Genomic DNA, 15,749 nt, shown 5'->3' on the forward strand with positions numbered 1-15,749 from the left:
CCACGAGGCCCGCCGTACACCGGGGACATCCCACGAGGCCCGCCGTACACCGTGGACACCCCACGAGGCCCGTCGTACACCGGGGACAACTCACGAGGCCAGTCATACACCGGGGACATCCCACGAGGCCAGTCATACACCGGGGACATCCCACGAGGCCCGTCGTACACCGGGGACATCCCACGAGGCCAGTCATACACCGGGGACATCCCACGAGGCCCGTCGTACACCGGGGACATCCCACGAGGCGAGTCGTACATCGGGGACACTCCATGAGGCCTGACGTACACCGTGAATCTGTCGTTTATGTAACATTGCTGAGAAGTTATGGCCACAGGTACAGAAGTGTTTAGAACTGCTGTACAGCAGACTGCCGCTTCATTCCGAACAGATTTGCAGATTTCCCGCCCAAAGAAACACAAAAATTATGAGACGAGAGTAAAGGTGCAAAAGCAGCAGAATGATGGTGCCGTATGCCCAGACTGTAATTAATATCGGGGTACAGACAGGGCGAGGGGATGGGGGAGGGCACCGGCTGACACCAGGGCCACGGGGAGGTCATCAGGCTTACACATTGCCTCACACTTGGGGTGCAGATACACTTTGAACCTGTGAACCCAGAATTCTTCTTTTCTTTGTTTCCCTTCACCAAGAAGAAATTGCCCCCAATGGTTATGATATTACTGTCGAAGCTGAAATGTTCCCATGTGTCACCCGTGTGCTGGCGAGCACCATTATACGGTGATGGGCGGGTCAGAGGTCACCGTGTCCATGAACCCCACTTTCCCCCTCTTCTTTTGGCTGTAGCACCCCGAGCTCATTAGTCACAACATATTGAATTCCTTCAAAATATTGTCCTGTAAACCCACTTCTGGAACTTGGCCACGGCCGTGTACACCCCAGGATACTTGGGGTTCGCACAGCTGTGACCCCAGGATACAATGCCGAACACTCGCCCGTCACAGACCAGGGGCCCTCCGGAGTCGCCCTGTAAGGAAGAAGGGGAGAAGTTACCCAAAGTGTCCGTAGTACGTGTACACCTAGTGAGCGGTGAAACAAATGTAACCAGAAGTACTGGACAGCACTGTTATATAGGAGCTGTGCCTCAGTATTATGTGGGGACTAGATGGCAGTATTATTCATGCACTGTATGACAGCTTACCACTAGATGGTAGCATTTTATGTGAACTAGCTGGTGCTGATATCTAGCACTATATGTCGATATTATGTGAGCATGGTATGGCGGTATTACAGCTGGTGCTGACATCTAGCACTATACGGTGATATTACGTGGGCACGGTATGGCAGTATTACGGCAGGTGCTGATATCAAGCACTTTATTGCGATATTACTTGGGCACGGTATGGCAGTATTACGGCTGTTCTGAGATCTAGCACTATATGGCGATATTACTTTGGCATGGTATGGCGGTATTACGGCTGGAGCTGACATCTACCACTATATGGCGATATTACTTTGGCATGGTATGGTGGTATTATGGCTGGTGCTGACATCTAGCACTATATGACGATATTACTTTGGCATGGTATGGCGGTATTACGGCAGGTGCTGACATTTAGCACTATATGTCGATATTATGTGAGCATGGTATGGCGGTATTACAGCTGGTGCTGACATCTAGCACTATACAGTGATATTACGTGGGCACGGTATGGCAGTATTACGGCAGGTGCTGATATCAAGCACTTTATTGCGATATTACTTGGGCACGGTATGGCAGTATTACGGCTGTTCTGAGATCTAGCACTAGCTGGTGAACTAGCTGGTGCTGATATCTAGCACTATATGTCGATATTATGTGAGCATGGTATGGCGGTATTACAGCTGGTGCTGACATCTAGCACTATACGGTGATATTACGTGGGCACGGTATGGCAGTATTACGGCAGGTGCTGATATCAAGCACTTTATTGCGATATTACTTGGGCACGGTATGGCAGTATTACGGCTGTTCTGAGATCTAGCACTATATGGCGATATTACTTTGGCATGGTATGGCGGTATTACGGCTGGAGCTGACATCTACCACTATATGGCGATATTACTTTGGCATGGTATGGTGGTATTACGGCTGGTGCTGACATCTAGCACTATATGACGATATTACTTTGGCATGGCATGGCGGTATTACGGCTGGTGCTGACATTTAGCACTATGACTATATTACTTTGGAATGGTATGGCGGTATTATGGCTGGTGCTGACATTTAGCACTATACGGTGATATTACTTAGGTACTGTACCGTGGTATGGCAGGTGCTGATATCTAGCACTATATGGCGACATTACTTTGGCACGGTATGGTGGCATTACGGCAGGTGCTGCTATCTAGCACTTTATTGCGATATTACTTGGGCACGGTATGGCGGTATTACGGCTGTTCTGACATCTAGCACTATATGGCGATATTACTTTGGCATGGTATGGCGATATTACTTGGGTACTGTATGGTGGTATTATGGCAGGTGCTGATATTTAGCACTATATGACGATATTACTTTGGCATGGTGGTATTATGGCTGGTTCTGACATTAGCACTATATGACGATATTACTTTTGTTTGTATTTTCTCCCATATAGAGCTGATTGGCTCTCCTGCCCCCTGCAGGCAGAGCGCGGGGATGGCGGTTACCTGGCAGGAGTCTTTGCCCCCGTTGTTGTAGCCGGCACAGATCATGTTCCTGGTGATGTGTCCGGAGTACGAGGCGGAGCTGTTACACAGTCGCACGGGGACGATGGGCAGCTTGACGCTGCGCAGAGTGTCGGAAGCTTTGCCGCTGACTGCACTGGTGTAACCCCAGCCCGACACCTGACACAGGCGACCCTCACTGGGCGAGACCCCCTGTGCTGGGAGAGGCACTATGGACACAAAGGAGTTATACACCGCCGCACGATTCAGCTGTGAAAACAAATGGCGGAGCGTTACAGAAAGTTCTGCAACAAAATCTGCAGTGTGGGGATTTATACTTGGGGTAAGTTCACATGCTGTGTATTTGGTGCAGAACCCCCCCCCATGTTAATAATACAGAACCAGAGTCCATGAGAAGCCAACAAGTCTCATCTGAGCTTTACTGACAACTTCTGTGCAGAAATAGCGCTGCAGAGCATCCAGTCTGTGTGCTGCTATACTGTGCATGTCTGTGCTCTGTGTGGGTGTGTCCGTGCTCTGCTTGGGTGTGGCCATCCTCTGTGTGTGGCTATACTGTGCATGTCCATGCTCTGCGTGGGTGTTGCCATCCTCTGTGTGCAGCTATGCTGTGCATGTCTGGGTGGGCGTGTCCGTGCTCTGCATGGGTGTGGCTATCCTCTGCGGCTATATTGTGCATATCTGCTCTGCATGGGCGTGTCTGTGCACGGCTATACTGTGCATGTTTGTGCTCTGCGTGGGTGTGGCTATCCTGTGTGCGGCTATACTGTGCATGTCTGCTCTGCATGGGTGTGTCCCTGCTCTGCGTGGGTATGGCTATCCGTTGTGTGCGGCTATACTGTGCATGTCCCTGCTCTGCGTGGGCGTGTCCCTGCTCTGCGTGGGCGTGGCTATGGTCCTGTGTTTGTGGGTCGCAGTGTGACCCCCGTCATCCGCAGTATCGCCCCCTTTGCTCACCTTAATCAGCATGATGTCGGCGTTCTTGGAGGACGAGCTGTAGTCAGGGTGACACACGAGCCTCACGGGCCGGAAAATCTGCTCTGTCCCTTCGAAGATGGACAAGGAATATTCCCCAGCGACGAGCACCATCTGGTTCTGTCTTTGGACACAGTGAATGATCACCGCGGTTTATATGGACACATAGGACCTGTCTAACGTCACATCAGGAACCCTGTACAGGTTCTGGCCTCTAGTCACAGCCAGAGCTGCATTTACAGACCAGCGCTTGGGCTCAGCAGAAATGTCACTATGCTTTACAGCCAGCAGCAGGGGGCAGCAGAGAGATGAGGGACAGGATTTGTAGTTGCAGCTTTGGAGGTGACTGAAGTATAATGGCAGCATTCACTGCTTTATAGACTGAGTTCAGATCACATTGCCCGCCCGCCACCTGCAGCCATATTGTCTCCCGGCTTTACTTACTCGATCTTGCAGTGGGCGGCGGTGAGGACCCAGAACCTGCTGACCAGCGACCCCCCGCAGAAGTGGAGCCCAGTATTCCTCCTCAGAGACACCAGGTACCGCGTGGAGTACGGCGACACCGAATACCCCCCGATAATGCGGGGCATGGCCTTCTTCCCCCCACCTGGAACATCACAAATCAGTCATTACTGCAGTGTTCCCTCTTGTGGACTCGTGAGCTGACAATCACATATAATGGAAAGTGCCGCAGATTCTGATGTTTTGTGTCCCTATCTCGCACCTTTTTCAAGATCTCTGCTTGCTGATGGCTCAAAAGGCTGAAAACCCCCCAAAAAGCGTCACAGCTGAAGGTTTGTCACAATTCTGTCCAGTCTGCACAATCCTCTGTGATACATTTACTGCAGTGACACATTGTAACAACCTCAGCCTTGTCTTTGCTCCAGTGATACAGCTGAAAAGGAGCAGATTAGATACTCTAAATGGTATCTAAACTGCAGGGTGAAAGTCAGGGACCCATCCGCAGCTCAGTGTCAGTGCGGCTCTAGCATTGCATGAATGCACCAGGAGGCTCAGGATGAGCAGAAGGCTGAGAAAGTTGAAGGCAAATCTGTAATGATCATAAGTCACGACACTGGGATCTATGGGGGTCCTGGAGAAGCCCTCTACAAAACTTTCTCTCCATGTCACGTTGCATTTATTGTAGACGCCTCGGACGCTTCATGTGACAATCCTTCCTTTTGTATCACAGATTCTGCACCGCTCAGGATTCCTGGAAGTGCAGGCGCTGAGCTGAGTCCTGGAAATCTCCATTAAGCTGATTAGTCGCTCATTGCATAGAAATGACCTGTCCACCCCGGGATGGGACAGCGCTGGCAAGAAACGGGTTAATGATGGACTGTATTGCAGGTAGGGAATGGGTTAATGATAGACTATATTGCAGGTAAGGAACGGGTTAATCATGGACTATATTGCAGGTAGGGAACGGGTTAATCATGGACTATATTGCAGGTAGGGAACGGGTTAATCATGGACTATATTGCAGGTAGGGAACGGGTTAATCATGGACTATATTGCAGGTAGGGAACGGGTTAATCATGGACTATATTGCAGGTAATGAACGGGTTAATGAAGGACTATATTGCAGGTGGGGAACGGGTAAATGATGGACTATATTGCAGGTGGGGAATGGGTTAATGATGGACTATATTGCAGGTGGGGAACGGGTTAATGATGGACTATATTGCAGGTGGGGAACGGGTTAATGATGGACTATATTGCAGGTGGGGAACGGGTTAATGATGGACTATTGCAGGTAAACAAGCGGTTAATGATGGGCTATATTGTAGGTAAGGAACGGGTTAATGATGGGCTATATTGCAGGTGGGGAACGGGTTAATAATGGACTATATTGCAGGTGGGGAACGGGTTAATGATGGACTATATTGCAGGTGGGGAACGGTTTAATGATGGACTATATTGCAGGTGGGGAACGGGTTAATGATGGGCTATATTGCAGGTGGGGAACGGGTTAATGATGGACTACATTGCAGGTGGGGAATGGTTTAATGATGGACTATTGCAGGTGGGGAACGGGTTAATGATGGACTATATTGCAGGTGGGGAACGGGTTAATGATGGACTATATTGCAGGTGGGGAACGGTTTAATGATGGACTATATTGCAGGTGGGGAACGGGTTAATGATGGACTATATTGCAGGTGGGGAACGGGTTAATGATGGACTATATTGCAGGTGGGGAATGGTTTAATGATGGACTATTGCAGGTGGGGAACGGGTTAATGATGGACTATTGCAGGTAAACAAACGGTTAATGATGGGCTATATTGTAGGTAAGGAACGGGTTAATGATGGGCTATATTGCAGGTAGGGAACGGGTTAATGATGGACTATATTGCAGATAAGGAAAGTGTTCATGTTACAGGTAAGTGAGGGGTTAATGACGATCGTCACTATTCGCTCAGGTACTTGGGGGTCCCCTCCCTGCTCCCCTAACATGCGGCTGCTGTATCCGGGGAAGGCGCCGTCCCTGCGGCTGGATTTGTCACCCCTTATGGCGGCCGTCCTGATGTACGGTCGTCCATGTGCTGAGCAGAGGGACCCCATTATGCTCTAAAAGATCGGGGTCATCATGATACAACTTTCCATATGATCTTCCTATGATAGAATCACAAATGGGGGAGTCCATGAGTGAAGCCCCCCAGTAATGTCTGTGATGGACTGTTGCAGCCCATGAGTGCACAGCCATGTCTCCGCCATAGCCCCCCGCTGTGTGACCTGAGTGATTACGATGCAATTCTGGAATACCCCTTTAAATGCCCCCCACAAGTACACCCCCGTCACTGGTATATTTGTCTCTTACATTACAGCAGTGCCATAAATCGCAGCGTGCGCCGTCTCATAAGTCGGGTGGTGTCATGTCTAGTCCTCGTTATAAGCAGAAGTCATCTGATAACGGACAATCGCTTGAACGGCAATTACTCGACAAGTGTGTGATGACAAGCAGATGTGATCCCATAGAGAAGGCAGTCACCTCCATCCCAGGAGTAGGTCCCATAATGGTAAGGAAATTACTAACCTAGCAATTCCACAACGTCCGTCCAGGAAACTCACCGATCAGTGTAGAAAGTTGCAGGAGGAGCAGGAGCCGCAGCTTGTGACCATCCATCCTATAGTGTTGATGGGCACAGACAGAACTCAGCCGTGTGACTCACAGAACTCTGCCGCCGGTACCCGCTTCCTTCCCCGGTCACCACGGCAACGCTACAACCGGGTAGAAAGGGCTATTATGTCCCACGAGGTATCTGAGGACAGAGGATGAGGCTCATCTTACCCCCCCACCCCGGCAGATCATGCCATGGAGACGTAGGTGGCATCAGGGCATCTCTGGTTTCGCTGGCACCTGCCGGGATAACATGAGATGAGCCCTCACCATGTCATGTGCATCCAGGTCGTCACCCGGACATCCAAATCCTGACAGCCTGGATCTGTAAAATCTCTGTTAAGTGACTGGAGCATGAAACTTGGTGCAACTTTTTTACTTAAAGGTAACCTCTAACATTGGGAGGGGGTAGAACATTCTGGTGCTTGTTAGTAGAGTGCTTCCTTACTTAAGACTGGCAGAAGTACGCATAAGGGACAGTTCAGCAATTTTACTTAGGTGAGCGAGAAAAGGATAAGGGTTACATGAGGCAGTGGACTTGATGGTTTCAACAGGAGGCAACATCTTTACTAAAACAGGTAGGCAATTAGCAGGGATGAGCTGATGTGACAAACTTCTGTCTGCTGACAATGTCTTCAGCAGCACCTCCTGCACTTTTGCATGGTCTCCAGCTCAATAAGGCGATGGACTTGATGGTTTCAACAGGAGGCAACAGCTTTACTAAAAGACAGGTAGGCAATTAGCAGGGGTGAGCTGATGTGACACACTTCTGTCTGCTGACAATGTCTTCAGTAGCACCTCCTGCACTTTGGCATGGTCGCCAGGCTCAATGAGGCGATGGAATTGATGGTTTCTACAGGAGGCAACAGCTTTACTAAAACAGGTAGGCAAATAGCAGCGGTGAGCTGATGTGACAAACTTCTGTCTGCTGGCAATGTCTTCAGCAGCACCTCCTGCACATTGTCATGGTTTCCAGCTCACACTGACGACCTGTTGTAGCAGCAGTGTCCTTCGGTCTCACAGTTTACATGTATTGGTCCCTCACATTCAGACACCGGTATCTTTCAGAGCCATTCCTCCTGTCAGCAGCTAATCTGGTACCTCTCGGAGTGTGCCAGTCCCTTATAAGCTGGCTGACCTCTCTCGTGAGTGTTGGCAGCGGTGCCCCCTGCTATGTATTTCCTGCTCTCTGGGCGATGATGACACTTTCTTGCTCTGCCGCTTCCTGTTTCATTTCCTTCATCACCCTCGCGAGTGAATTTACGGCAGGTGACCTTACATGGGCACCGACCAGGTAATACTCCCTGATGGGTGAGGAACAAGTCCCAGAAGACTATAGACACTGAGCCTTCAGCACATCGGCTACGCTACATCTTGGGTTGGAGAATTCTGGGAGTAGTAGTCCGGCGGCAGCAGTGGGAGCGCTGCAGATTAATCTGCTAATAACTGTAAGAACAAAAAAAAGCCTTGCGCCATCTAGTGGCTGTTTGCTTCCTGTGTCCCTTTAAATGCGTGTCTGTTACTTTGTAACATACTGATGTTAGTTTGCTTCCTGTCTGTTAATTATTCTTTTTATGGTTCTGACCCGGCTTTCTTGGGGTCCTGCACGTCACATGTGTACGTGGGGGCGGCAGCACTGCACTGGGAAGATTTTCCAGGTGAGACACCTGTAAATGCTCAGGTACTGGCGTGCTGCCCGCGGTGTCGGTGACCCTGAAGGTGATAGTTCTCACGTTTCTGCACTTTTTGGTGTTTGCTAATGACCCGACCTCTGTGCACCTAAATGTATGGCCATCAGGGACATCGGCCCTGGCATTAGAAAGCACACAGGCCCATACTGTCCCTGCCCCCGAGCCCCACATATATGTATTACTAACATTACCTGGCCTGGAGACATCAACATTTACTACAAGACCAATATTTCTAATAATATCGCCATTAAGACTGAATAATAATACTGCCATACTGATCGTTAACCGAAACCTCTATACTAGGACTGATATCACTGCCATACAGTCACCGTATAATGGTAGTATCAGATCTACATCAATGCTCTGCAGACCATATATGTGTGTACTGTGCAGGATCTCACCGGTGCTGTACAGACCATATATGTGTGTACTGTGCGGGATCTCACCGGTGCTGTACAGACCATATACGTGTGTACTGTGCGGGATCTCACCGGTGCTGTACAGACCATATATGTGTGTACTGGGCGGGATCTCACCGGTGCTGTACAGACCATATATGTGTGTACTGGGCGGGATCTCACCGGTGCTGTACAGACCATATATGTGTGTACTGAGCGGGATCTCACCGGTGCTGTACAGACCATATATGTGTGTACTGGGCGGGATCTCACCGGTGCTGTACAGACCATATATGTGTGTACTGAGCGGGATCTCACCGGTGCTGTACAGACCATATATGTGTGTACTGGGCGGGATCTCACCGGTGACGTCTCGCTGATTGTAGTCGTTCATTTTCTTTTTACCTTTGCAGTCGGCCCAGACCGCCATGACCTCTTCTCTTCTTCGTCTATAATTAATCTCTGTACAATGTAACACACAGACGTCTTTTCTGCTTTTCCAGGACCCTCCTCACATTCTACCACCTCCACAACTTTTGCTGCCATACAATAATCCCCCTGTTCCCCCTCTAATAACACTGCTCCTTGACCCCTTATAATAATATATTCCCTTGTGCTTTCATATAACGATGATGCCTCTTTGTTTCGCCTATAATGATAGCGGCCCCCCGTTGTGCCCCTTATGAGGCCTCGTTCACACTGGCGTGTAACCTGGGCTAGTGCTGCTTTATCGGACAGCCCTCGGCCATGTTATACAATGGGGCAGCGCAGGCCTGTCGTTATGTTCTCATGCCGATTCGGCAGCGTGCTGCGAGGCCTCCGAAAATCGGAACCCACTCACCTATACAAGTCTATGGGTGCGAGCAAAATACCAGACTGTACTCGGATGTCGCCACAGTCCGATGTACGCGTACAGACTATGGAGAAATGATGTTCTCCATCTTCTCCGCAGCTATGATGTGACTCTCATGCGAGTGAATCGGATTGCAGCATTTGCAGTTAATTTTCCACTACGTAGGCCCCTAAGTGGTCTCATCCACTATGATACCCCCCTTTCAAGACCCCTATAAAGTATGATGACAACACACAATATGATGACCCCAGGAACTCTACACAAAGCACGATGGCCCACGGCTCCCTATACAGTATTGCAAGAACTGTAACCCCCAATATACAGTATGAGCTGCAGCACAGACCCCTATATAAAGTGATGTCCACCAAAGCCCCCTGTACAATATGATTGACCCCATATAGTATGTTCACCCCAACAGCACCCTATATAGTATGATGATCCCCCACAACAGCACCCTATATAGTATGATGATCCTCCAACAGCACGCTATATAGTATGAAGCCCCCTATATAGTATGATGATCTCTGTGAACAGCACGCTATATAGTATGAAGCCCCCTATATAGTATGATGATCTCCCTGAGCGGCACGCTATATAGTATGAAGCCCCTTTATAGTATGATGATCCCCCCCGAACAGTGCCCTATATAGTATGAAGCCCCCCTATATAGTATGATGATGCCCCCAACAGCACGCTATATAGTATGAAGTCCCCTATATATGATGATCCCCCAACAGCACGCTATATAGTATGATGCCCCCTATATATTATGATGATCCCCTAACAGCACCCTATATAGTATGATGCCCCCTATATAGTATGATGTCCCCTATATATTATGATGATCCCCTAACAGCACCCTATATAGTATGATGCCCCCTATATGGTATGATGATCCCCTAACAGCACCCTATATAGTATGATGCCCCCTGTATAGTATGATGCCCCCTAAATAATATGATGATCCCCTAACAGCACCCTATATAGTATGATGCCCCTATATAGTATGATGATGCCCCCAACAGCACGCTATATAGTATGAAGTCCCCTATATATGATGATCCCCCAACAGCACGCTATATAGTATGATGCCCCCTGTATAGTATGATGCCCCTAAATAATATGATGATCCCCTAACAGCACCCTATATAGTATGATGATGCCCCCAACAGCATGCTATATAGTATGAAGTCCCCTATATATGATGATCCCCCAACAGCATGCTATATAGTATGATGCCCCCTGTATAGTATGATGCCCCTAAATAATATGATGATCCCCTAACAGCACCCTATATAGTATGAAGCCCCCCTATATAGTATGATGATGCCCCCAACAGCACGCTATATAGTATGAAGTCCCCTATATATGATGATCCCCCAACAGCACGCTATATAGTATAATGCCCCATATATATTATGATGATCCCCTAACAGCACCCTATATAGTATGATGCCCCCTATATGGTATGATGATCCCCTAACAGCACCCTATATAGTATGATGCCCCATATATAGTATGATGCCCCTATATGTTATGATGATCCCCTAACAGCACGCTATATAGTATGATGTCCCCTATATAATATGATCCCCTAACAGCGCCCTATATAGTATGATGCACCCTATATATTATGATGATCCCATAACAGCACCCTATATAGTATGATGGACCCTATATATTATGATGATCCCATAACAGCACCCTATATAGTATGATGCCCCTTATATATTATGATGATCCCATAACAGCACCCTATATAGTATGATGCCCCTTATATATTATGATGAACCCCTAACAGCACCCTATATAGTATGATGCCCCCTATATAGTATAATGCCCCCTATATAATATGATGATCCCCTAACAGCACCCTATATAGTATTATGCCCCTATATAGTATGATGCCCCCTATATATTATGATGATCCCCTAACAGCACCCTATATAGTATGATGCCCCTATATAATATGATCTCCCTGAACAGCATGCTATATAGTATGATGCCCCCTATATAATATGATGATCCCCTAACAGCACCCTATATAGTATGATGCCCTTATATAGTATGATGCCCCCTATATATTATGATGATCCCCTAACAGCACCCTATATAGTATGATGCCCCCTATATAATATGATGATCCCCTAACAGCACCCTATATAGTATGATGCCCCCTATATAGTATGATGCACCCTATATATTATGATCCCATAACAGCACCCTATATAGTATGATGCCCCCTATATAGTATGATGCACCCTATATATTATGATCCCCTAACAGCACCCTATATAGTATGATGCCCCCTATATATTATGATGATCCCCTAACAGCACCCTATATAGTATGATGCCCCCTATATATTATGATGATGCCCTAACAGCACCCAATATAGTATGATGCCCCTATATAGTATGATGCCCCTATATATTATGATGATCCCCTAACAGCACCCTATATAGTATGATACCCCTATATACTATGATGATACCCTAACAGCACCCAATATAGTATGATGCCCCTATATAGTATGATGCACCCTATATATTATGATGATCCCATAACAGCACCCTATATAGTATGATGCCTCTATATAGTATGATGCCCCCTATAATGATGATCCCCTAACAGCACCCTATATAGTATGATGCCCCCTATATAGTATGATGCACCCTATATATTATGATGATCCCATAACAGCACCCTATATAGTATGATGCCTCTATATAGTATGATGCCCCTATATAGTATGATGCACCCTATATATTATGATGATCCCATAACAGCACCCTATATAGTATGATGCCCCTATATAGTATGATGCCCTCTATATATTATGATGATCCCCTAACAGCACCCTATATAGTATGATGCCCCTATATAATATGATCTCCCTGAACAGCATGCTATATAGTATGATGCCCCCTATATAATATGATGATCCCCTAACAGCACCCTATATAGTATGATGCCCCCTATATAATATGATCCCCTAACAGCACCCTATATAGTATGATGCCCCCTATATAGTATGATCCCCTAACAGCACCCTATATAGTATGATGCCCCTATATAGTATGATGCACCCTATATATTATGATCCCATAACAGCACCCTATATAGTATGATGCCCCCTATATAGTATGATGCACCCTATATATTATGATCCCCTAACAGCACCCTATATAGTATGATGCCCCCTATATATTATGATGATCCCCTAACAGCACCCTATATAGTATGATGCCCCCTATATATTATGATGATCCCCTAACAGCACCCAATATAGTATGATGCCCCTATATAGTATGATGCCCCCTATATATTATGATCCCCTAACAGCACCCTATATAGTATGATGCCCCTATATACTATGATGATCCCCTAACAGCACCCTATATAGTATGATGCCCCTATATAATATGATCTCCCTGAATAGCACGCTATATAGTATGATGCCCCCTATATAATATGATGATCCCCTAACAGCACCCTATATAGTATGATGCCCCCTATAATGATGATCCCCTAACAGCACCCTATATAGTATGATGCCCCCTATATAGTATGATGCACCCTATATATTATGATGATCCCATAATAGCACCCTATATAGTATGATGCCTCTATATAGTATGATGCCCCTATATAGTATGATGCACCCTATATATTATGAAGATCCCATAACAGCACCCTATATAGTATGATGCCCCTATATAGTATGATGCCCCTATATATTATGATGATCCCCTAACAGCACCCTATATAGTATGATGCCCCCTATATATTATGATGATCCCATAACAGCACCCTATATAGTATGATGCCCCCTATATATTATGATGATCCTCTAACCGCACCCAATATAGTATGATGCCCCTATATAGTATGATGCACCCTATATATTATGATGATCCCATAACAGCACCCTATATAGTATGATGCCTCTATATAGTATGATGCCCCCTATAATGATGATCCCCTAACAGCACCCTATATAGTATGATGCCCCCTATATAGTATGATGCACCCTATATATTATGATGATCCCATAACAGCACCCTATATAGTATGATGCCTCTATATAGTATGATGCCCCTATATAGTATGATGCACCCTATATATTATGATGATCCCATAACAGCACCCTATATAGTATGATGCCCCTATATAGTATGATGCCCCCTATATATTATGATGATCCCCTAACAGCACCCTATATAGTATGATGCCCCTATATAGTATGATGCACCCTATATATTATGATGATCCCCTAATAGCACCCTATATAGTATGATGCCCCTATATAATATGATGCCCCCTATATACAGTAGTATGATGCTCCCTATATAATATGATGATCCCCCATAGCCTTATACTCGCCTGATCCAGACACCTCATCCTCCACAGCCGCCGTCTCCTCCTATCTGATCCCTCGGTGGACCGTGCGATACAGTGATGTCCTCACCCCGCTGACGTCCCCTCTGGCCTCCGGCAGGCCACAGAACAGAAATCCGCGAGTTGCTGGGGATCTATTTGCCGTCACAATTGTTATTATTATTGGAGTTCTGAGGAGGACGGTACTGTCACAGCGTAGCAGCCAATGCGGCCCACGGCCGGAGCGGCCCCTCTGGTATTTGCCAGAATTACCAGATGGCCGGTTTAGCCCTGATGGCCGCCCCCGGCCTGTGCTGATGCCTCCAGTATGTGGTCTGCGACCTGCGGCTCTCCAGCTGTTGTGACACTACAACTCCCAGCATGCCCTCACCCATGCACTGGCTTATATTCCACCCTACGCCCCTCTGCACAACAGCCTCCCTAATCTTCATCCCTATTTTCTAGATCTCCGCTTGCTGTCAGTGAATGGTAGAATTCCTGTTTTCCTTACTATTGTATCCAGCCTGAGTAATACTCCGTGAGCCACACAAACCTCATCCTGAGCAGATGCTTTGTTACAGTGTACCAGTTTGGAGTCCAGGCTGTAGAATAGACTGTAGAGAAAAGTGAGAATATTTTCTATTCATTGGCAGCAGTCGGAGATCTTTACAGGTAGCCATTCACTGTGGCACAATGGAGTTCTCACAGAGGATCGCCTAGACTGGATGCAACTGTGACAAATAACAGCTGTGGAAAGTAGAGATCTTGAAACGTCTGATACACTGAAACACAAAGTGACGAGGGAGTTGTAGAAGTTTTCATCTGGTTGGTGACAGGTCCGGTTTACTGGGGGGGGGGAGGTAGATATCCACTACAACCCCCATTGTTTCCACTCCCATCAGCTGTGACTGGAGGCTGCACAATGCTGTCACTGGCAGCCACAGACCATTGTGATGTCCGGGGACGGCTCAGCTGTTTGTCACTCGTCATCCAATGAGAACCGTGGACAGTGGACGGGCGGACGCCGCGACCTGCTGATATCTGCTGCGGCTCCGGGACGTCTCAGTGCGAGAGCAACACTGGGCGAGAGCAACTCGGAGCGAGAGCAGGCGGCGCAAACAGGTGAGTACAGGGGTATATATAATATATACACGGGGCGAGAGCAGGCGGCACGGACAGGTGAGTACAGGGGTATATATAATATATACACGGGGCGAGAGCAGGCGGCACGGACAGGTGAGTACAGGGGTATATATAATACACGGGGCGAGAGCAGACAGCATGGACAGGTGAGTACAGGGGTATATATACGGGGCGAGAGCAGGCGGCATGGACAGGTGAGTACAGGGATATACAGTTAGGTCCATATATATTTGGACAGAGACAACATTTTTCTAATTTTGGTTATAGACATTACCACAATGAATTTTAAACAAAACAATTCAGATGCAGTTGAAGTTCAGACTTTCAGCTTTCATTTGAGGGTATCCACATTAAAATCGGATGAAGGGTTTAAGAGTTTCAGCTCCTTAACATGTGCCACCCTGTTTTTAAAGGGACCAAAAGTAATTGGACAATTGACTCCAAGGCTATTTCATGAACAGGTGTGGGCAATCCCTTCGTTATGTCATTCTCAATTAAGCAGATAAAAGGCCTGGAGT

General features: G+C 47.2%; 2 protein-coding genes across 16 annotated transcripts in view; one reads left to right on the plus strand and one right to left on the minus strand.

Annotated features, from left to right (window-relative positions):
- The window catches only part of CDA (cytidine deaminase), a 66,135-nt gene that overhangs the window by 31,048 nt on the left and 19,338 nt on the right, over positions 1 to 15,749 (plus strand). The window contains exons 1-3 of one of the 15 annotated variants that reach the window (XM_077260283.1): positions 2,867 to 2,992; positions 4,835 to 4,992; positions 6,474 to 6,665. The exons of 5 other annotated variants lie outside the window; for them this stretch is intronic. In XM_077260283.1, coding sequence (XP_077116398.1) covers positions 6,522 to 6,665 — 144 coding nt within the window. In that variant the 5' untranslated portion in view covers positions 2,867 to 2,992; positions 4,835 to 4,992; positions 6,474 to 6,521. Of the gene's footprint in view, positions 1 to 2,863; positions 2,993 to 4,045; positions 4,437 to 4,834; positions 4,993 to 6,473; positions 6,666 to 8,010; positions 8,061 to 8,081; positions 8,215 to 15,072; positions 15,211 to 15,749 lie in introns of those variants that run through there. 9 more of the 15 variants (XM_077260284.1, XM_077260285.1, XM_077260291.1 and 6 more) reach the window with 9 other exon arrangements.
- Positions 181 to 7,901, minus strand: LOC143770565 (trypsin-3-like). Its single transcript, XM_077260282.1, has 5 exons — positions 6,718 to 7,901; positions 4,087 to 4,249; positions 3,625 to 3,766; positions 2,653 to 2,919; positions 181 to 988 (listed from the first exon to the last, which is right to left on the minus strand). The coding sequence occupies exons 1-5, from the start codon at positions 6,770 to 6,772 to the stop codon at positions 845 to 847; spliced, it is 771 nt and encodes a 256-aa protein (XP_077116397.1). The 5' UTR covers positions 6,773 to 7,901; the 3' UTR covers positions 181 to 844.

Source organism: Ranitomeya variabilis, chromosome 4 (assembly GCF_051348905.1).
Source record: "Ranitomeya variabilis isolate aRanVar5 chromosome 4, aRanVar5.hap1, whole genome shotgun sequence".
In the NCBI taxonomy this organism is placed as follows: domain Eukaryota; kingdom Metazoa; phylum Chordata; class Amphibia; order Anura; family Dendrobatidae; genus Ranitomeya; species Ranitomeya variabilis.

Bases quoted from the DNA above. Each gene is read 5' to 3' on its own strand.
- LOC143770565 (XM_077260282.1), bottom strand. From the start codon at position 6,772: ATGGATGGTCACAAGCTGCGGCTCCTGCTCCTCCTGCAACTTTCTACA. The intron at 4,250-6,717 runs GTGAGTTTCCTG...GTGATGTTCCAG, and splicing joins GCAACTTTCTACACTGATCG to GTGGGGGGAAGAAGGCCATG. The intron at 3,767-4,086 runs GTAAGTAAAGCC...CTGTGTCCAAAG, and splicing joins GCCGCCCACTGCAAGATCGA to ACAGAACCAGATGGTGCTCG.